Raw genomic sequence first — 24,835 nt, forward strand, 5'->3', positions numbered from 1 at the left:
AGGAGTATCAATAGAAGAAGTGTCCTCCAAACCAGCCAAAGTGATAAGATCTTGAATATACTTATGCTGGTTCACGAAAATACCACTAGCCCGATGATGAACTTCCAATCCTAAGAAGTATGTGAGTTGTCCAAGATCTTTCATATGGAAAATTGTATGTAACAGTTGCTGAAGCTTAGTAATCAAACCACAATCAGTGCCAGTAATGATAATATCATCCACATAAACCAAGATAAGGACTATACCCGACGCAGACGTGTGGAAGAAAAGGGAAGAATCATACTGACTTTGGGTAAAACTGAAAGAAAGAATTGTACTGCGAAACTTCTCAAACCAAGCCCGGGGTGCCTGCTTGAGCCTATACAAAGAACATTTTAGCTTACAAACATCATGAGGAGAAGAATTAGTCATACCAGAGGGAAGCTTCATGTAAATCTCTTCCTGGAGATCACCATGAAGAAAAGCATTCTTCACATCCATTTGATGTAGTTGCCATGATTGTGAAACGGCAATAGCTAAGATGGTTCGAACCGTGGTCATTTTGGCAACAGGAGTAAATGTCTCCTCATAATCAACCCCATATTCTTGCTTGTTACCCAAAGCTACGAGGCGAGCTTTGTACCGGTCCAAAGAGCCACCAGAACAGAGTTTTACAAAGAAAACCCATTTACTCCCAATAGGTTTGACTATAGGAGGACAAGGAACAATATCCCAACTATGATTCTCCTCAAGTGCTTGAAGTTCTGCTTGCATTGAATTTTTCCAACACTCATGTTCCATGGCCTGTTTGTAGCAAGAGGGAATAAAAATAGTGGATAAAGTAGCAACAAGAGAGACAGGAGAGAATAATCCATACCAATCAGGGGTGAGTAGACCGACAAAGAGTGGTGGAAGCAAGAGCAGGATCAGGCGTTGGGTCAAGATCAGAAGGAGGCACAGAGGAAGTAGAATTGGACTCATGTCGACTACGTCTTTCATACACAAAACCAAGTTTGAACCTTTCCACAATTGTTGGGGATTCAGAAAAACTAGGCAAAAGAGATACACATGCAGATGGTAGCTCAACATGAGATGGAAAGAAATATTGATTTTGAAAGAAAATTACATTCCAGGAAACTCGTATACAACGAGCATGGGGATCATAACAAACATAACCCTTGTGAGGGATAACATAACCAAGAAAAGCACACTTAATAGACTAAGCAGTAAGTTTATGTCGTTCATGAGTAGGTAGATGCACAAAACAAACACAACCAAATGTACGAAGATCAGAATATAAAGGAGAATAACCAAACAACTTAGAGAAAGGAGAAACATGATTTAACATAGGAGAGGGTAAGCAATTGATCAAATGAACTACAGTAGAAAGTGCTTCACACCAAAAACGAGGAGGAACCGATGAGTCAAGTAAAAGAGTTCTTACCACATCAAGAAGGTGGCAATTTTTCCTCTCAGCAACACCATTTTGTTGTGGTGTCGAAGGACAAGAATGCTGAGAGATGATCCCTTTGCTTTAAAGAAAGTCCTGAAACTCATTAGACATGTATTATCCGCTAAAATCAGAGCGCAAGACCTTGATGTTGGTAGAGAATTAAATCTCAATAAGTGCAAGAAAGCGCTTAAAGACTAAAAAAACTTCAGCCTTAGCCCGGAGAAAGTAAACCCAAGTAAAGCGACTAAAGTCATCAATGAAAGTAATAAAGTACTTGTAATGTGCATGAGAAACAATAGGTGCAATCCCCCAAACATCACTATGTATAATATCAAAACATTGTGAGGCATGAGATGCTGATCGCTCAGATTTTGTCGTTTATTGGATCAAAACAAAATTTATAACCTAATTCACTATTCTATAGCAATTTGTACCCGATCAAAAAGTGGTTTTAGTACAAACTACCGTAATATAGTGGTATTTAGGTATCGTCCACAAGGATGGATTATTCTCGGTAATTAAGGCTTGAACGAGATGATAAGAAATGATGGTGATCAAGTGAAATTTACTTGAAATTGCATGATAAATTCTCAAGATAGCAATGTATTCAAATTGAATTGAAAATGAAGTGCAAAAGAGAAGAAAATTTATAAGATGTGAGATTCTAGGAGTTAGGATTTTCTAGAGAGCAATTTCCATGGTGAATAGGTGTTGAGATCTAATTTTCATCAAGTTAGATTGAAAACCTAAATTTTCATCTAAACCGATTTTTGATTTAGCTTTAGATCTAGATCTAATTTCTCTTGAAATTAGGTAATCTAATCCAAGAGATCAATTTGAATCATAAATTCAATTCATCTTAAACTATCTTCCAATGATTCACACAATGCAACTATTCAATTTCATCAAATCTAGCATTAAGAATTTGATGAATCTACCTAGTTTGCATTGTAGCAATCATTCAAGACAATTTGAAGAGAAAAATCCCCAAATTTCAATTAATCAATCAATTGGATCTAATTACCTTTATAATTCAGGCTCAATTCTCTAATTCACCATAGATCTCGCCTTTAGATCCTCCCTCCTCCGAGAAAAACGTGATTTAGCCACTCATGCTTGGAGATTTGATCTCACAAGACATGTTTGGCTACCAAGAAAATAAGAGAAACTGAAGGAAAATGGAGAATTATATAGAGAGAAGAAGTATGAAAAGTTATACAATTAGAAAATGTATCAAAAAGTTCTTAAATGAGTTAATCCCGTTTCTATTTATAGGCTAAGGTAAAAAGGACACTTGGCAACATTTTAGAGGTCTTCTAGATGCTTCTTCATCAAGGAATCTGGAGAGAATGCATTTTCGCACGAGCCCTAGCAATCTCGCATGATGGTGCGAAGTGGAGAATCCAAAAGCTTTAATTTCGTTCTTCTGGAGCGTTTCGCATGACTGTGCGAAAATTTCGCATGGTCATGCAAAATCACTTCCTCAAAATTTCCCTTTATGCTGCAGCCACCTCCTTTTTGTCTCATTTCGCATGACTGTGCAAAAATTTCGCATGGTCATGCGAAACCGACAATTATGCTATTCCGGCTCTTCTTTACAACTTCTCTCATTTCTTCATGTTTAATCCATCTCCACCACCTTCAATTAAGCTTCAAAGCTTGGTTCAAGTGCATTTCCTCTTCCTCATGACCACATTATGTACCATCCTCCATTCATTTTCCATTTGTCACTCCATGCTTCAAAAATCACCTTAAAATATCTCCAAAACTCAACAAAAACCATTAGTATCACTTGCAAGGGTAGTAATGTATTACTTGGGCAAATTAGGCATAATTACTACTCAAAAGGTGTAAAACACGTGAAAGTTAGTATCTAAAATATGTGGTTTTTGAGTAGTAATCAGATGCGGAATAAGGAAAAGGTAGAACTTTACTTTTGCCAAGTTTGCATGATGTATAATCAAAAGAAAGATCCAGAGAAGAACATGCTTTATTTCCCAATAATCCAGAATTAAACAAAGTACGAATTACATCAGAGTTTGGGTGGCCAAGATGTCTCTTCCACATCTTATGTCCAGAACCAACAACATTACATGCAAAGGAAAGTAAAGGAAAACTAAGGATAACAGTGGAAAGAGAAACATGAAGAGGAAAGAGTCGTCCCACTTTAGGCCCCTTCGCAATCATCTTCCTGGACACTTGATCATGCACAACACAACCAGAACGGGAAAAATTGACATTACAATTATTATCAACCAATTGACCAACATAAAGATGATTTGTGGAGAGGTTAGGAGACACAAAAACATCAGTTAAGGAAGAAGAAAGATCACCAACAACACTAATAGGCATAGAACTGCCATCAGCAGTGTTAATTTTCAGATTTCCATCATAATTTCTGATATTGAAAAGAGAAAGAACAGTATTCTTCATATGGTTAGAAGCTCCATAGTCAAAATACCATGGCTTAGAAGAAATCGTATGATTACTTGAGAGCCCAAAAGCAGAAAAAACTGAAATGATTATTTGTTGTACCATTTCAGGAGTGAGTGTGTTTAGGTTTACTAAGGTTGTAGGAGCAGCAATAGGAACAACCAAAGAGGCAGCAGGCAATGCAGTAGAACTAGAGGCACCAGTGGAGGCATGATAAGCAGTACCCTGCTTCCTTTCAGGCTGAATGGGACAAACAGAGATGATATAACCTTGTTTCTTGCAGTAGTTACAGAACTTCTTGGGACAATCCCGAGCAATGTGACCAAAATCTTTACAACTAAAGCACTGGACAGCATGCATATCTCGACCCTTATTCCACCCCTGTGCTGCATAAGCTATAGAAACAGGTGCACTAACATTAGCCCGATGTTCCATGGTAGCTTGAGTTACGATACGCTGCTCCTCACGCAAAAGTTCACTCAAGCAGGCATCCAAAGATGGTATAGGATGGCGATTCATCATATTAGACCGTGCAATTTCAAAGTCGGGTCGTAGCTTCATCAAGAACTTATCTCGCTTGCTGGTTGCATGCACTGCTTGGACAATAGAGAGAGCTGCAGCGGGAACATTAGCATAAACAATGTCGGAATAATCAGTCCAAAGAGTTTGAAAACTAGAAAAATATTCCTCAATTGAGAGACTTCCTTGTGTGAAATTAGCCATCTCATACTCCAATTGAAAACGCTTAGCAGAGTTGTCTTGATTGTAAACCGTGTGGAAATAATTCCACATAGCAACAACAGTTTTATAAGGCCTCAAATTGAGAACAAGGTGATGTTCAACCGAGCTAAGGATCCAGGTCATAACCCGAGCATCCTTAATTTCCCACTTAGACAAAGCCTTGACATCACGAGGTGTAGGATTACTCCCATCAATATGACCCCATAATTCTTTTCCTTTGACAAATAATTTAAATTGAAACTCCCAAGCACAATAATTTTTGCTAGTAAACCTAATAGGAAATGATTCCAACTTATTTGATGACATGATGCAACCGAGAAACAAAAGAAATAGCCCACTAGAAAATTGGAATAGAAACGGTCAAGAACCAGGTCGCGATGAACCCGATCAACACTATTTTCGATGCTAAGCGTTTGATTGGTAGAAGATCACGAACTCCACTCAGAAGTTGTCGAAACCTTGCTCTAATACCATGTCAAAATACTCAAAAAAAAAACTCCACAGAAACCGAGAACTTTGAGAACTCTGATTAGTTTTTTATTCTCTGCATCCATCTATATACAGATATATATCCTATACATGGACTCTAAATTCCTTAATTGTATATGGTAACATTAACAAATACATGGTAAGCCAATCTGTCGATCTTTTCCTATATGTACAACCAATTTGATTCCTAATTTGTATATGTTAACATTAATACCAAGTAGCTCAGATAAGGTGAAGAGCTACTCACTTATGTTTGCCTTCGCTGATTTTGATAGAAATGAACATCCAATCTTCTCATCTTATCTTCTTTTCATCTTTTATTAGATTTGACGCCCATTTCCACCATTTATGTCTTACAGGTTTTTCTTCATTAATTCAGGGATTTATACTATAGCATTTGGAGTTGTGTTTGATGTTTTACTTGGATATTCACATAAGCACATGAACTAATTGACAAAAATTATCTATGCTTTCCTAAATATATACATTCACATAGAAAATGCTACCTACACATCAACTTACCAATTCGTCTCTGTTTTTTATAATTATAAAGACGTTTGGTATTTTAGGAGACAAATGGAGATCCTCCCAAAAAGCTTGAGAAAATCTGGGAACCCTGTGATATGATTTTACTTAGCCTAAAGTTGTCATCATCTTGTTGAGCAAAGAAAGAAAATGTATAGGGACAAGATGGGTCAGAGTCATCATTTAGCTCACTTATTGATTGGGCTGCAACAACTGTCTTGCCCTTGCTGACCCAAACATCATTTGAGTCTATTCATCCAAACAAAATGATCGTTTCAAGATGTCCTGCAGCCTATTCCATTTGTTCAACACTTTCAACCACAATAACAGCCGATCGAATAAATCTTTCGGAAGAGGCTTTTAGAATGATTAAGGTTGAGCTTGCGTTGGTTTACATTTTTGTGAACTCATACACTTGTTTGTAAAGAGACCTCACTCCAATGCCTATTTGGAGTATTACTCATTTGGAGTGTTGTTAGTCAAGAAACCATACTGAAATGTAAAATGTGTGGTATGCTTAGCACAACATATAGAAAGTGTTGGGAAGAAAAATGAATTGTGTGATATGCCTGCCACCACTTAATATTGAAGGTCACTTTAAATTTGGAAAAATCATTGAACTGTAAGATTAACAAATATAACAGCAATACTTCTGAACATGATGAAGCTGAGAAAGCATGCATTCTGGGATATTGGAGGATGCCAAAAATTAATAGCACCGTGGATTAGTTTGCAATTGCCAATATTAGTGCATTATCCATGTTGGGATTAGTTTGCAATTGCCAATATTAGTGCATTATCCATGTTGGAAGTGTTGAAGAAGATTGTCAAAGTATAGAGTCATGTTACCAATACCCTCCCTGTACATTCTCATCAAAACGAAGACAGAATCATGGTCTTGAATTAGCTTTTGGGAAACCTGATAATGAAACCATTTAGTTATCTATTTAAGCTATTTCTAGGTTTGATGGTAACCTCTGTGAGATTTCCAAGATCTTAGTGTTATTTAGTCCATCACCAAGTGAAGCTTATGCTCAAATTTCAAATTGTCAAAAACCAAAATAACTTTTTAAAATGTCTCCTCCAATTACTTCCATTCAAATTGCTCACTTCTAATGATGAAATAACCACATAACATCCAAAGCTGATACTAAAACACTACAAAGTTCTTCCATTCAAATCAGTCCTTTATCATCTAATTCTTCTTTTTTGACTCTTTAATTGAAAATGTTTATGAACCTAAATTTGTCTTAGGCCTTCTTCATTTTAAGATAAATTGAATCATGGACTAGCATTGTATTGCCCTTGTTCTGATATTGTATCCAACTCCAGTATGACCGATCTATGTCTTCAATGTCCACAATACAAGTGGCAACTTTTAAAATGCAAAGAGGAAGAGCAATGATCTTAACCTTATTTTTGCTTTATTGAATTCAATTTGATCCAAAAAATTATGAATGAACAAAGCGGATCTCCCAAAATTCTTGTCTCATGTGCTACTGATTTGAGTATATATATGGTAATCATCATAGGTCAGGTCCATTAATTTCAGTATAAATTCATAAAGCCTATGAACCCTAATACGCAATTTGCTTTCGATCCATTGAAGAGTCCATGAAACTCTACAAGAGGCGTCACTACAAAACCATTACTTTTCCTATTTTAATTTTACAAATAAAAAGATTTGGATAAGTTGATTTTACAAATACTTTTCCTATTTTAATTTTGTAAAAATATTTGTACATTTAATTTATATAATATTAATTAAATTTAATTCAAAATTATAAAATACATTTAAAAATAAACATTTTGAGTAAAATATAAATACAAATATTTTAATAAAATCACATCTTATATTTTTCATATAAATGATATTAGTTTAGCATATATTATAAAAATATGGATAAATTGAATTTTTTTCAAAATAAATAATTATGATAATTTAAAATTAATAATGATTAACAATATTTTATTTAAAATAAATTTTAAAAAAAATTAATTAATTTTTTCATATATAAATAAACCAATTTTTTTTAGTTACATATACACATTTAACACTTAATTATGAAGAGAGTATTTAGAACTATTTTTTATTTAATATGCAATTATTCATATCAATTTTTAATTAAATTATTTTTAAGAATTAAAAGATTCATTAAATAATTTAAAGTATTGAATCTCATTTAATTTAGAATCTATTTATTTAGTGGGAAATTTTAAAAAATATAATTATTTATCTACCATAACTAATAAAGTCATAACTCATTATGTATTAGTTTTAATCTATTATCTTTGACAGTGATTGGATTTGAGTTCCAATTTATTTTTCAAAATTATTCAACTCATTAATAATTCAATACATTAAATCTCACTTAATTTAAAATATATTTTTCTAATAAAAAATTCATAAAAAATATAGTTATGTACAAGAAAAATAATAGAGTCCTTTTAGACCAATTTTAACGAACGAATTTTCAATTACTAACTTCTAAATAATTTCAAAATTAAGTAATACAAGTGATTGGAGTTTATTTGTATAATGAGAAAATTTAGAAAAATATTGTTTTATATAGAAAAAAAATTAATAGAGTTATTTTAAACTACTGACTTCTAAATAATTTCAAATTTAAGTAATACAAGTTATTGGAGTTTATTTGTATAATGAGAAAATTTAGAAAAATATTGTTTTATATAGAAAAAAATCAATAGAGTTATTTTAAACTAATTTTTATTTATAAATTTCTTGTATTACATAGTTTACTATTTGAGTTTCAAATTATTTTTAAAACCTATTAAACTCGTTAATGAATCAAACACATTATTTATTTAGAGTTTTTTTGCCTTAGTTAAAAAAGAAATTTACAAAGATATAGTTATACATAAAAAATAAAAAATAAATAAAAAAACTTACAAAAGCATTTGGAATAAATTTTGATATGTAAATTTCTAATATTAACTAGGCTCACCTTTAACATCCATGACTTTCTAGTACTAACTGAATTAATTTTTTAGTTTAAGAAATGTTATGTATCAAATATCACTAGATTAGAAATTTATTTGCTTAATCAAAATAATTTAAAGAACAAAGTTAAAAGAAGTTCACAAACTACGTATATTTAAGAAAATAAATCATCTTTGAAAATTTTTTATATTGGTTGATGGAGAGAGAATAAATATAAAATAAAATTGTGTCATAATTTATTTCTTTTTGTGATTTCTTTTCATGCTATTTTTTATTTCTCATATTTTCCTTAAAGAAAAGGTAAAAAAACTTTTACTTAATCTCTCAAATTGTTCTCCATTTCACTTTATTTTAAAAAATTGTTTTTAGAGAACAACTTCCAAACCACTCATAAATTTTTAACAAAAAAAAAATTGTTTTTAAATCATATCATCAACCAAGCTATTGTACGGTTCCCTTTTTTTCTTTTTTCTTTTTTCTTGTACTTCACCTTCTTAATTTTATTATGGTTATAATTAAATGGAATCAAAATATGCAATAAATAAAATATAAGAGCATTAAATAAAGTAAAATGATCAAAAGATGAAAATAAAAATAAGAAAAAGGAAAACCAAAAATAAAAATAAAATAATAATGGTAATAATAAACAAAAAAAAAAATGTAAATGCATGGAAACAAATTTAGAAGTCTAAATTCTCCTCAAGTCAACCCATGAAAAAACACACGCAGTGCAAGGATCAAGGATCTATTTCTTCGTCAATGTTAACTAATTGTTAATAAATCGTCAATGTTAACTAATTGTTAATAAACGAAAATTGGTAACCCTCAAACTGCAGTAGGACTCGATCAAATTAATTTATACCTTTATATACATCATCAATCCACCTAATAAATTAGCAAATTTAAATTAATTCACTTAATAAAAAAACAATTTTAAATAAACTGATATTTTTAGTATGAGATTCAAATGTAGAAAAATATTTCAACTTCAATTGGAATATTTTTAAAAATAAAAAAATAAATAAATAAAAACTCCATATAATTGTACATAACTATTGAGTATCTAATGTTTACCTCTTCAAAAAGGTGTTTTGAGTTTTATACAGAGGCTTCTTTATACTTAGTAGAATTTCTCATTTTGTCCAAGAAACTCACAACCCATTTCCCACCTTATCTTTCTCATGTAGAAACAAAACCTTTCCACATTGGAGACATTTGGTTGTTTAAGTTGACTCCCTTGTGTTACAAGTCTTTCAAGAAGAGCTAGCCTACCAGTGTTCCTATTAGAAAAATGGTGGAAGCAGTCCATTGTCTCTCATAGACAAAAAGAAAAAGAAAAAGAAATTGGGTGGTCAATATGTGGTGGTCACTGTAAGTTGGCTTTCAGAGGAAAATATATATATATATATATATATATATATATATATATATATATATATATATATATATATAAAGAGAGAGGAAAGGAGAAAAGACGTCAAGGGGGAATGTTCTTAGAAAGAGAAGATAAAGGTGGTGAGTATGAATTGGGTTGGAAATTAAAAAGGAAAATGAGTATTTAAAGTGAAAAGGAAGGATAAATTATCAGGGAAAGACTTAATTTTACTTGTTAGTTCCCAGATTTCCTTGCAATTGTGAGTTTGTTACTAAGGCCGCCTCCACTCAGTCCTTTGCTGTTCGCGGCCGGCTTCATCTTGGCAGTATGAAATGGCTATTGAGTTTCGTCGGGGGCATGGTCGCCTACAGCTTCCTGTAAGAACAATGAAAATTTGATCAAGTCTGCAATATCATCTTCCCTTTTGTGATCCTCCTCAGATGACTGATTATTAAATATTTATGCGTTAATAATTATTTCGGTAGTTGTTTACTTTTATTCATCATCCTCCAGCATTATATTGATATTTTGTCTAGTTTTTTTTTTTTTTTTCCCTTGGTTTAGTTTATATGTTCTTGTTCGGATTGAAAAGAAAAATCCACACGTCTTGATAATTATTAAGATATGTTTTAATTAAGATTTGTGTGAAAGCCTTTCTGTTGCTTTCCCCGCAGAAAAATGCTGGCTGAATACTCTACAAGGAAGCAAGGGGAGGAGGCGTGGAGGATGATGGCAGAGGGTAGAAATGAAGAAGCTAAGGAGATGCGGCATAGAAACTCTACGATGAAGATGAACGACACACCAGACTGGGACACTATAGATCGAGACTGGGACACTATAGATCGGGCGGAGGTAGATGACTCACGAGATTTGGTGAAGCTAGTCTTGCCGAGGGTCATAGAGAAACTCTGTGTTGTGTGGATTCAAGAACCAGCAGTTTTCGTTGGAGTTGAAGAAGAGGTCCAATGGATCCAAAGAGAGTTGATGCACGCTCGGCTAAAATATAGTTATGTCCCAAAACAATTAATGGATGTTGCCTATGATTTTGAAGATGTGATTGATGACCTTATACTCAGATCAGCCGCAAAGCAAAGGAGAAAAGGAAACTGGGAGAGGTGCCTTTTGTTAATAAGAATTCACAAGAAGCTAGAATTGATCAAGTCTAAGATCCCTGCTCTTCCTCATCTCCCATATTGTATGGACGCACATAGTGCCTGCTCTAACTACAGTATTGAAGAAATAGTCTGGTCAGACATCTTCTTGATACATGGTCAGAGTGTGGCAAACATGGTTGTTTCCCCAGTGGAAGAGAAGGTATCAGCTCTGCTAGCTCAGGAGGCAATTCATCCCTATACCAAGAAGAAGGCCATGCGGGTACTAGACAAACTCAGGTCTCTGAATGGTTTTCTCAAAGGCTTAGAATCAGTAGAATTAGCTGATGGTGGAATGGTTTGGATGGAGGAGCTGTCCCATGTTTGCCTGTCTGCTGTGGTAGCCATTGAGGACTTCATCAACAGAACACAACAGCTTACGAAAAGAAGTTGGATGGGACCTTCCAAGGGATTTCTTTCGGCTTTTGGCAAATTCAAATCTCAGGATAAGCTTGCTGTGGAGATGGACAAAATATATGCCAAGATCCAAAACCTCTCTATTCACCGGCCAACAGCAGTCAACCCACAAGGTCAAAGTAGGAACCCAAAGTCTACCTTGGGTTCTACCGCCCTAATGCCACGACAGCCAACAACGCAAGAACCTGATCTCGCCAGCTTTGGTGATGATGTGCATGCAATGATAGCACGGTTGCTTACAGATGATGAGAGTTTCAGAGTGATTCCAATTATGGGTATGCAAGGCACCGGAAAGACAACCCTAGCAAATTTGATCTTTAACCATAAAGCTGTTGTGGATCATTTCCCCTTTGCTGTTAGGAGGTCAGATGGCTGTCGACTTCAGCTTCGTAACAAGGAAGAATTGATGGAGTCCGATCTAAGTCAATTGGGAGATGTGTGGAGTTATGATGACGAGATGCAACGGCTGAAAGCTTTCTTCATTAATAACAGGTCTCTCATAGTTCTAGATGATTCGCATCTCTTGTACGACATGCTAGAAGTGCTTCCAGATACATTAAATGGCAGTAGAATGATTTTGACTACATGCGAAAAAAGGCTACCTCCAAATCTCAAAATGAAGAGTGATCCTCACCAACTGCGGTTACGGACAGATGAGGAGAGTTGGGCATTGTTTACCCATGCTTTGAAATTTAGCATACCCCCAGAATTGCTAAAGCTGAAAGACGAAATTGCAAAAAGGTGTGGGGGGCTGCCACTGCTGATTGTAAAATTGGCGGAAGCACTCTCACATAAGGATGCAACCATTGAGGAGTGGTCCACTGCACTTCAACAATTTCATCATGACCAACAGCAACTTTGGCCCAATACCCTCTACAAGATCCATAAGGATTTGTCCTTGTACATGAGGAGATGTCTATTTTACTTCACTCTATTTCCTCAAGATTTTGATATTCCGGCAAGAAGATTGATAACATTGTGGGTTGCAGAGGACTTGGTACAGCCAGAGGGCGAGAATGAAACTCCAGAAGATGTTGCAGAAAGGTGTTTGAATTTCTTGATAGCCCAGGGAATGGTTCAAGTGACAAAGAAGAAGCTTAATGGGAATGTTAAAATGGTGCGATTGCCCGATGCCCTAAGACAATATTGGTCATCCAAAGCTCAACAAGCCACATTTCTTGGAGTTCATACCAACACAAGATCTGGGTTGTCCCTAGGCACCAGCAGGATCCGTCGTCTTGTTGATCATCTTGACAAAGAAGATATAAGCTTTGATCATATCCATGGTGATTACAATACCACTTCGACTTCTTTGACACCTTACTATGAAGATGTCCTTTCTTTTCTGTCCTTTGATACTCGAAAAGAAAGCAAACCAGGAGAAGAAGTGGGAAACTTTCTTCGTCAAAGCATATCCAGCGGTGGCTTCCTAGTACTGCTCGTGCTTGATCTTGAAAATGTATTCAGACCAAAGTTACCTGAGGCAATTGGAAAACTAACTCGTCTAAGGTACCTTGGCTTAAGATCTACATTCCTCGAGGTACTTCCATCATCTATAAGCAAGTTGCAGAATGTTCAAACACTGGACATGAAGCATACTAGCATCAACACTCTGCCTGATTCAATCTGGAAGCTACAACAATTGCGGCACTTATACTTGAGTGAGAGCTATCGAAGTAAACTTATGCTTCGACATGGTACTAATTTTCCTACGTTCCTCCAAACATTGTGTGGGCTTCTTGTAGATGAGGAGACTCCCGTAAGAGATGGCCTAGACAGATTATTCGATATTAGGAAATTGGGATTGACAATATCATCTAAACAAGAGGCAATAACATTGCAACTGCAGGCAGTAGTTGACTGGGTTCTAAAACTGAACCAACTCCGGTCTTTAAGGCTCAAATCTATTGATGAAAGCAATCAGCCGTGGGATCTAGAGTTGAAGCCTTTAGTAAGCCTTGTGAATCTTTCTTACATTTACTTGCTCGGACAGTTAAAGAATCCATCCATTATGTCCCAATTCCCATACAGCCTCATCGACCTCACCTTATCAGGGTCAGGACTTGTAGAAGATCCAATGCAGTCACTGGATAAGCTTCCCAACCTTAGAAGTCTTAAATTGCTTGCCAAATCTTATTTAGGGAAGAACATGCTCTGCTCTTTAGGAGGCTTTCCTCAGCTTCGAGTTCTTAAACTATGGAAGTTAGAGCAACTGGAGGAATGGAATGTAGAGAAAGGAGCACTACAAGCTCTCCGACATTTGGAGATTAGGTTCTGCAGAAGTCTGAAAATTCCACCTGCAGAATTGCTGCATAGAACTCTCTTGAAAATTGAAGTTATACCTGCCCAGTAAGTATGTCAGTGGTGGCATACAAGAACACTAGAGAAACCTGCTGCTGAAGTTTAAAAACAAGTTATTGCAATCAAATGCTGCAACCAGAAAGAACCATTTAGCATATGTTCCTAGTTGATTCCATTAACTTGTGTCTTCATATATTAAATAGTGTACTCCTGTGTGTCTTCACTAAATTGAGACCAAAAGTCATCAGTGTAAATCAGCTTATTTAGAGTTGTCTTACCGACAGCATCCATGTACATCCTCATCAAAACCAAGACACTCCTGAATTATCTTTTGGGAATCCCAATTATATAAACACTGGTTCTCTATTTAGGTTATGTGCAGACTTGTTAGCAGCCTTAGGTGGAGACTTCCAGGATCTTAGTGTATGTTTGGTCATTTCCAAGGCAAACATATGCTAAAATTTCAAATTGTCAAAAGACAAAATAACTTTTGTAAATGTCTCTTCCTATCCAAAACAGATACTGAAACACTGCAAAGTTCTTCCATTCAAATCATTTCTCTATCATTTAATTCTTCTCCTCTCGAATTGTTAATTGGAAATGTACATGAACCTGAATTTATCTTATCTTTCTGTCCTCCTTCATTTTGGGATTAATTGCAAAACAACTGTATTTCACATGTTCTGGTCCTGTATCCAGCACCATTATGACCAGTCTATCTCTTCAATGTCCACAATACAAGGGAAATTTCTAAAATACAAAGAGGCAGAGAAAGGATCTTAATGTTGGTTCATTCAGACCTCCCAAAATTCTTCTTGCCCTCTCATGTGCTGCTGATTTGAGTATGAAGTAATTATCATAAGTCATGTCCATTAATTTCAGTACGAATCCATAAAGCCTATGAACCCCAGTACACAATTTACTTCTGATCCATTGAAGCTGTTCTTCAACTTCAAACAAAGCTTCTGGTTCTCAAAGAAGCAGAAAAGACCCTCACTCTGTCACCCTCCATATAACACACTCTGCTTCCTACATCATCATTCCGAACATCTGTCTGTCTGTATGGTCCTTAGGGAAGTGAACAAGAAAGTTTTCACAGAATAGAGCCTTTGGTTTTAGTACCACAAAGTTTAGGTTGTGAATGAAACAAGAGAAATAGAAATAGAGTTAAATAAAATGTCAGCAAGATTGACCTTGATTACTTGATTGTTGCCTGCAAGCACATGGATTATACTCTGCCTTCTTAGCCATGCAAGGGCTAAGCTGCTTGCAATTTAAGACTGCTAATAAAACTTGAAGGGAATGAGAATGTCCTAGTTGATAAGGTGATGTAGGACAAAAGACCATTTTACTTTCCTTATTAACAATATATATATATATATATATATTTTGGATTCTTTTGCCTAGGACAAAAGAGAACTGCAACACAAAATACAATAGACATCCAATTGTTGATGATCAAAGGAGAGAATTACAACCTTGTTTAGCATTCGACAAGCTAAGCTCAAATTTATTTCTTTAAGCTTGGTTAGAGGCAGTGTCCTCAACTATAGACTGTATCTGAAGAATATGATATTGTGAGTTAAAAACATTTCATCCCAAAAAAATAACATATATTACCTGCTTCCCACAGCTCCGAAGCTATCATGTCTGCTGAACAATCAGAGTATGATTAATTGCAATACCAAGCAAAGGAAGACCTCTACTCTGACAATAAGGAAGACTAAAGCTTTTCAAGCCCTTTGTCTCCACCCTTTAGCTAGGGCCCATTGGTGACAGTGATACAAGAAACAACAATAATTGTATCATTTGCATGATGCTTTCCACTTTTTCAACGCTTTCAAGTGCTTATTTGTAGATCTAATTGTAAGCTTTTAAGACTTGCAAAAACAAGCAATCCCTTATTCTGAATAAATCTTGGGAGGAGGCTTTCAGAGTGATTGAGGTTGACCTTGCATTCATGTAAAAATTTTCAAAACCCAATTTAATCCACACATCTATTTGGTGAAAAGAAAAACTCTCATTTCAATGCCTATTTGGAGTATTTGTCATTTGAAGGAGAGTACCGGCTGTGAAACATAAAATGTGTGGCATGCTTAACATGACATATAGAATGTGTTTGGCAAGAAAATGTGAATTATATGACATACCTTGCCACCATGTACATAACATTGAAGGTTACATTAAATTTGAAACGAATCATTTGAACCATAACATTAACAAATACAACCGCAATATTTCTGAATATGGAGGTGACAAACTATCCATTCTGAGACATTAGAGGATGCCAAAAATTAATAACAAGTCATGACGGCTGTGAGACATTGGAGTAATTTGCACTCATTGGCATTATTGTATCATCCATTTTAAGAATAATGTAGTTGAAAGTTATAAAATATTCAAGCAATCACACAAAATAAGTTTTGGCTAGAGAAAGTCTCAAACAATACTAAAATTTAAAAATAAGTTATTGCAGCCAAATGTTACAACAAGAAAACACTATTCAGCGTATGTCTCCTCTGTCATCATAATAAATATTATACTCTATTACGTCTTAGTTAAATTAAGTTCAAAAGTTACTCCAAAGAAATGATGGTGTAATTCATCTTATCTAGATATGTTTTAACAATACCTTCCATTTACAATATCATTACCAAAGTTGAGACAAATCATATTTTCCTGCATTAGCTTTTGGGAATCCACAATAATAAACATGGGTTCTCTCTTTAGACTATGTCTAGGCTCGTTGGTGGCCTTCTGTGGGGCCTTTCTAGATCTTCGTATATATTTGGTCCATCTCCCAGACAAGCTTAGGTTGACATTTAAAATTGTCAAAAGTCAAAATAACTTTCCTAAATGTCTCTCTTCCAATTCCCTTTTAAGTTGTTTCCTTCTATTGATGAATATCCCAATGGCATCCAAAGCAGATACATAAACACTGAAAAGTTGACCTGTTTAAATCATTCTTTTATCATCTAATTCTTCTAACTCTTTCACTCTTAATCATTCCTTTAAATAACTTAATTTTATTTTCCCATAATAGGACTATTTTGCCCCAAAACTATATTTTAGCCTCCTGTAACTTTATGAAAGAAACAAAAACAAGTCAAAGAAAAATAAACAAAAACAGACAAGCCCTCTATAAAAGACCTAACAATAACAAAGGGAATGATCTTCATAAACAAAACTAAGAAAGAATTGCAAGAAGTTGATTACTTGAGCAACTTCACCAACCAAAGTTGTTGATTCCCCAAGGAGCATAATAGAAAGTTTAACTATCACCATATGTACAATGCTCTCCATATACCAGTTCTGCTTCACTATTATCAAACTGTCATAGCCCTTTTTCTTCTTCTTCTAGTATACTCAGTGAGGATTCTGGAAATTCCAAAGCTTTCTCACTAATGATGCCTTTTGATTTTGGAACAACAAATTTAGCTTATGGCACGGGTGAATGAAACAAGGCATTTAAACTATATATACAGTTTACTTAATGCCAGCATATATTAAGGCCTAAATGACAAAAGATAGCCCCCAATTACTCATGTGAAGTAAAATTTTGTGTCAATTTGTCACGCCCCAAAACCCACTCCAAGGGCATAACGATCATTTCACACTTCAAGCCTAAAAGCTTAAAGCGGAAATAACACAAACATTCATATTGTAACTGGAAATTTATCAATTACCAAATTTTTGTTCAGAGTAGTAGAACAAAAATTCTAAAATCTCCAAGTAACAATTTTTTTGAAACTTACACATCAAACTAAGTGTTATTATCCAAATAACTCCAAACTCAAATAATACTAATGGAAAAAAAAAAATTAATATCTAAACAATGCTAAAAAATAGAGATTTGACACATGTCCTAACAAGCCAATTTCCTCTCCTAACCTTCACTCCTCGCTCGAACTGAGGGTATCTGGAAAATTATCAACAAAGGGAAATGAGCTTAAAGCCCAATAAGGAATATTAATACAGTTTCATGGATCAAATATTTTCAATTATACTTACAAATAAGAGATAATCATACATACTTCATTTATAAAACTTTTGAGTTAAATATGATAATACATTTGAACTATTCAGCCAAACATTTTCATATATATCAAAATCATTTCAAATCCATTTTAAATCAAATACAATTCAATTGTTTTCACTCTGGTTATCAAATAACCAATAGTGCCCATTTAAGTGGGACTTTACAAATAGTTGGCTAGCCTTAAATGTTCCTTTTAAGGTGGACGGAACCTAACACTACTAGTATTAGTAACCTCTAACCAAACCCTTAGAGGCTGGTGTCCAAATCAATTACATTTCCCACCACAAAAATGTAAAGGTCAACTATTATATTCCGTTGACAAGGGCCAAATAAACCAGAGACAAATTCTTTTTTTTTTTTTATTCCAACTTACAAAAGCAAAAAATCCCCAAGTATTTCGATATAAACAAAATAAATGTTATAACACATTTTTTTCATACAAAAATATATTTGATTCATGCTTAAAAGAAAAATTAACAATTACACATTTCAAACAACATATATATAAAATTATTTTCTTTTGCAAAATCTATATTAATTTCCCTTACCTCAAAAGAAGTCCTCAAAAACTTTGGAGAAAAATAATTCCAAAAAATCTACTCTTCACCTAACAAAGTATAAAGAAACTAGACAGTCCATAAAGAAGTTGACTTTCATAGGCAAGAAGTGAGCAAACTTTGTCAATCAATCAACAATCACCCAAATCATATTATTGCCCCCTAAAGTCCTTGGTAACCCTGTCACAAAATCTATAGTAATATGTTCCCATTTCCACTCGAGAATAGAAAGTGGTTGCAAAGACCCTGTTGGTCATTGATGCTCAGTTTTCACTTGTTGACACACCAAACATTGAGCTACAAATTGCGCAATATCTCGCTTCATACCTGACCACCAATAATTATGTCTCAAATCTTTGTATATCTTTGTCCCTCCTGGGTGGATCGCAAGCCTAGAACAATGAGCTTCCTCCAAAAGCTCCCCCTTTAAGTCTCCATCATTTGGGACACAAAGTCTAGTCCTAAACCTCAAAGTCTCATCATCTGATAAAACAAAGTCAGGCTTACTGCCCTTTTTAACCTCTTTCTTAAGTTGCACTAAATTTAAATCGTTCTCTTGTAGGGTCTTAATTCTCCCAATTAAGTCTAGTTACACTTTGAAATTCGCCACACGTGCTCTTGAGTCCATAACTCTAATATGGACATGTAAACCCCTCAAATCCTCTATTAATCGCCTCTGATAACCTTTAATAGCTACTAGGGAACCAACTAATTTCTTGCTTAAGGCATCAACTATAACATTCGCCTTTCCTAGATGATATTGAATAATACAATCATAGTCCTTGAGTAGTTCTATCCATCTTCTTTGTCTCATGTTCAATTCCTTTTGGGAAAACAAATACTTCAAGCTCTTATGATCAATGAATATTTCACAAGTTTCACCAAAAAGAAAATGTCTCCAAATCTTAAGTGCAAAAATCATTGCAGCTAAGTCCAGATCATGAGTGGGCTAATATCGCTCATAAGACTTCAACTGTCTAGAAACACAAGCCACAACTTTTTCATGTTGCATAAGGACACAACCCAAACCCTAATGAGAGGCATCACTATACACTACAAATCCTCTTGAACCTGAAGGGATAGTCAAAATAGGAGTTGTCACTAATCTATTCTTTAACTCTTGAAAGCTATGTTCACAGTCATCAAACCACTCAAACTTAACCCCTTTCTATGTCAACTTAGTCAAAGGTAGGGCGATCTTAGAGAACCCCTCAATAAACCGTCTATAATAACCAACAAGTCCTAAGAAACTTCCGATTTCAGTCATAGTACTAGGTTTCCTCCAATTTGCTACAACATCTACCTTTCCAAGGTCAACTAAGATGCCATCTATAGTTATCACATGCCTGAAGAAAGAGACTTTATCTAACCAAAACTCACACTTCTTCAATTTAGCAAACAACTGCTTATCTCTTAAAGTATAAAATACAATACTCAAATAGCGCTCATGTTCTTCTCCACTCCTTGAGTACACCAAAATATCATCTATAAAAACCATCACAAACTGATCTAGATAGGGTTTAAATACCCTATTCATTAAATCCATAAAAGCAGCAAGTGCATTATTCACACCAAAAGGCATAACCAAAAACTCATAGTGCCCATACCTAGTTCGAAAAGCAATTTTGGGTACATCCTCACCTCTAACCCTCAACTAATGATAACCAGACCGAAGACCAATCTTAGAGAATACACAAGCACCCCAAAGCTAATCAAACAAATCGTCAATTCGAGGAAGAGAATACTTATTCCTCATAGTGACTTTATTCAACTCTCTATAATCAATGTAAAACGTCATTGATCCAGCATTCTTCTTCACAAATAAAACAGGAGCTCCCCAATGTGAAACACTAGGTCTAATAAAACGCTTATCTAACAACTCCTGAAGTTGAACCTTCAACTCTTTAAGCTCCATAAGTGCCATCCTGTATGGAGTCTTAGAGATAGGAGTTGTTCCTGATACTAAATCAATGGTAAATTCCACCTTCCTTTATGGTGACAAGCCAGACAAATCATTTGGAAAAACATCAGGAAAATCCTTTACAATGGGTATGTCCTCCAACTTTAAATCACTTTCATTACTGAACATATAAACCAAAAAGCCTTGACAACCCTTCATAAGCAAATAACTAGCTCGTAAGGCTGGGATCATACAGAATGGTTTATCCACATGCTTCCCCTCAAAATTGAACTCAGGCTAACCAGGGATGTTAAATATCACCCTTTTCCCAAAACAATCAACAGAAGCATGATAGGAAGCTAACCAATCCATTCCTAAAATTACATCAAAATCCTGAAGGTTGAGGAGTACTAAGCCAACTGGCATTTCCTTATAACCAATCATCACAAGACAGTCTCTAAGCATTTTACTGGTCACAATAGAAACTCTCATAGGAGTAGCAACAATCAAATCAAAGTCCATGCTAAAAATAGACATACCTAACAAACTAACAAAAGATACTAAAACAAAAGAGTGTGTTGAGCCTGGATCAATTAATGCTCTAGCAAATAAAGTTTGGATTCGGATAGTACCTGTCACCACATTAGAAGTAGCCTGAGTATCTCGATGAGTCATAGCAAACACCCGCCCTTGGGCCCTAGGCTTCTGTTTATCCTCTTTATTCTCCTTCTTATGCTTTCCAATGATAAACTTTTTATTCTCTGGACAATCCCGAACCATGTGTCCTTGTTTTCTACAATCAAAACAAGCTCCAGTCTCCCTATAGCATGGCGTACCCCCGTGCTTCTTACACAAGTAGGACATATCACATCTGAATTTTGGGTTGTCTTCCCTTTATTTTGATTAATTTCTAGTAGAGGTAGACCTTTTCTATGCTTGATTACTATGAGCATCATATTCCTCTTCCTTTGTTGTTTCCTATAAAGATGAAGCTCCTCATTATCCTTTTATGCAATAAGGGCTCCATCCACAACCTCTAAATAGATGCCAAGTTTTAGAATATATATCTTATTCTTCAAGTAGGGCTTTAATCCATCCTAAAACTTTTATGTTTTTTCCTCCTCCATAGCAATCAACTGTGGGGCAAACTGTGACAACTCTGTAAATTTGGCCTCATACTAGGCCACAATCATCTCCCTCTTTTCTAAACGAACAAACTCTCCCACATTTTGTTGCCTAACACTGTCAGGAAAGCACTTCTTGTAGAAAGCCTCCCTAAACTGTCTCCAAATTATAGGTCCCCAATCCTCCAAAAGCCTCTTGGTCATACGCTACTAATGATCTGCTTCTTTTTTTTTAACATAAATGCTACATAAGAGGCTTTTTGCTTCTTAAAGCAATCTATGACATTAAAGAATTTCTCCATCTTAAGAATCCAAGCCTCTACTTCTGTTGGATCTGAAGTACCAGAAAAATAAGGAGGACCTAATTTCTTAAAGTCATCAAAAGAGCTACCTCTAGAAGATGAGGATTGTCCCTGACCATTAGTCTCAGCAGCTCTAGCTTGACGCTCAACAAAACAAGCTAAAGTTCCAAGATAGCTATAAAGTCTTTCTGCATTCATGGGAGGCAAACCCTTAAGTGGAAGAGGTACACCATCATTAGTGTAACTATTTTGGGAAGATGTTGTTCTTCTTGGTGGCATAATCTCCTATAAAACATAAGGTATAGTTAAATTAGTCACTAAGAAACCAAGTAGACAATTGGGATTTATAAGGAAGAAAGAGTTTATATAAGATGAAGCTAACACTTAAACTAATGCGTCACTTATCTATCCCCAAAGTAAACTAAAACAAGTTCCCAACAAGATCATAACCTAGTTGTTCTAATACCACTCTGTCACTCCCCAAAACCCACCCCAAGGGTATGACGATCATTTCACACTTCAATCCCAAAATTTCAAAGCGGAAACAATACAAACATTCATTTTGTAACTGAAAATTTACCAATTACCAAATTCTTGTTCAGAGTAATAGAATAAAAATTCTAAAATCTCCAAATAACAATTTTTTTGAAACTAACACATCAAACCAAGTGTTATTATCCAAATAACTCCAAACTCAAATAATACTAATGGAAAACAAATTTAAACATAAAAAAAAATGCTAAAAAATCAAGCAAGTTTTGACGCATGTCCTAACAAGCCAATTTCCCCTCCTAACCTTCACTCCTCACCCGAATTGAGGGTACCTGAAAAATTATCAACAAAGGGGAATGAGCTCAAAGCCCAATAAAGAATATTAATACAGCTTCATGGATCAAATATTTTCAATTATACTTACAAATAAGAGATAATAATACATACTCCATTTATAAAACCTTTGAGTTAAATATGATAATACATTTGAACTGTTCAACCAAACATTTTCATATATATCAAAATCATTTCATATCCATTTTAAATCAAATACCATTCAATTGTTTTCACTCTGGTTATCAAATAACCAATAGTGCCAATTTAAGTGGGACTTTATAAATAGGTGGCTAGCCTCAAATGTTCCGTTTAAGGTGGACAGAACCTAACACTACTAGTATTAGTAACCTCTAGCCAAACCCCTAGAGGCTGGGGTCCAAATCAATTACATTTCGCACCATGAAAATGTAAAAGAACTATTATATCCTATTGACAAGGGCCAAAAAGTCAACTATTATATCCCGTTGACAAAGGTCAAACAAACCAGAGTCAAATTCTTTATTTTATTTATTCCAACTTACAAAAGCAAAAAATCCCCAAGTATTTCGATATGAACAAAATAAATGTTATAACACATTTTTTCATACAAAAATATATTTGATCCATGCTTAAAAGAAAAATTAACAATTATACATTTCAATACATATATATGTATCTATGTATAATTATTTTCTTTTGCAAAATCTGTATTAATTTCCTTTACCTCAAAAGAAGTCATCAAAAGCTTTGGAGAAAAATAATTCTAGAAAATCTATTTTTCACCTAACAAAATATAAGAGAAATAATCATTACTATTTATCTAAAATTATAGGTTTGACAATCCTAAAATTTTAGGTATTCAAATTAATGTTTCTAATTATGAAAGATAATTTAATCTATTCTCATTTTAGAAAAATTTATTAATTTCTAATTCATATAAAGCATAAATTTTATTTTCAATTTATTTATTTATTTTTGGGACACAACATAATTTAATTAAACTATAATTTATTTCACTAATTAAATTTATGCTACTTATTAACTTGATATTTATTATTAATCTAATTATAATACTATAAATTTAACTGCTTTGTACTTCACCTCGTTTATTATACATAATTATTTCTACCACTTTCATATTTTTCCAAACACAACTACAATAACACTCACACACTCCATGTATAGTGCATGCCTCATTATTATTATCACTTTAATCATTCTTCCATCTTCCAGTTCCCATACGCATGCAACTCTTTTTTTTTTTTTTTCCATCATTCTTCTATCTTCCAGTTTCCACACACATGCAACATATTTTTTTATTTATTTTTTGGTTCTTCTATCTTCCAGTTTCCACACGCATGCAACATATTTTATTTTATTTTATTTATATTGCCATTGTGATACGATTTCAAAATCCATTTCTTATTATTACACACTATTAGAAATCACCCAATACATTGAAATCTTATATTTTTTATTTTTTATTTTTTTTTTTTTCCACTCCCACATATAATCATATATTTATTTACTGATTTAATTTTTGAAATTTCATTGCTTAGATGTATTCGTCTCTGAAATTTTGAATTCCCTATTTTCATCAATAGAACAACCTATATTCCTAATTTCAATATTTTGACCTAAAAGTTTTAAAATAAATTAACTCTAGCCTAAATCGAAATCTTCCAAAGAATCTTTTTTTTTTTTCATTTAAAAACTTAAGATTTCCCAATTTCCAACAATAAATCAAAATCTTAAATTTTCAATATTTTGATATTAAAACGAATTAAAAAAAATTAAACTAACCCTAATATAAATTTAAAAAAATTCAAAGAATAACTAGTGTGTTCAAAACTAACTAACGAATATAATATATTAATTTAAGGTTAGAATCTTACCTAGAAAAATCTGAACTTCAAACTCTAAACCTCTAACCCTTGAGCCCTACGATTTCCAATTCTCTAATTTTGGTTGATAAGGTTTTCTGAATGAAGAAGACAAGAGGAAAATATAATTTATACCTAGGATTTTTAATTGTAAAAGGACTTTTTCACTCTCAATGAATTTAATTAATTACTTAATTGCTTTATAAATTACTATTTTGCCCCTAGATTAAATTTTGGGGTGTTACACAATTTCTTTTCTAATCTCACATTTCAAGAAACTTAACAAATAGAATTAAATAGGCTAGAAAATGGATGCTTGCTCTAGTCTAAGACAAGTTCTTAGATTGTGCATGGCTGCTTTGTGACAAAACTCAGGAGTCTTCACTGCTTGCCACCC

At 34.1% G+C, this 24,835-nt stretch overlaps 1 protein-coding gene across 1 annotated transcript; it reads left to right on the forward strand.

Annotated features, from left to right (window-relative positions):
• The first annotated feature begins 10,740 nt into the window (after positions 1 to 10,740).
• On the forward strand, positions 10,741 to 13,878 carry LOC117915305 (putative inactive disease susceptibility protein LOV1). Its single transcript, XM_034830859.1, has one exon. It carries the CDS (start codon positions 10,741 to 10,743, stop codon positions 13,876 to 13,878), a length of 3,138 nt encoding a protein of 1,045 aa, XP_034686750.1.
• Positions 13,879 to 24,835: the final 10,957 nt, after the last annotated feature.

Source organism: Vitis riparia, chromosome 5 (assembly GCF_004353265.1).
Source record: "Vitis riparia cultivar Riparia Gloire de Montpellier isolate 1030 chromosome 5, EGFV_Vit.rip_1.0, whole genome shotgun sequence".
Classification (NCBI taxonomy): domain Eukaryota; kingdom Viridiplantae; phylum Streptophyta; class Magnoliopsida; order Vitales; family Vitaceae; genus Vitis; species Vitis riparia.

Coding starts and splice junctions, on each gene's coding strand:
- LOC117915305 (XM_034830859.1), top strand. CDS start 10,741: ATGAAGATGAACGACACACCAGACTGGGACACTATAGATCGAGACTGG.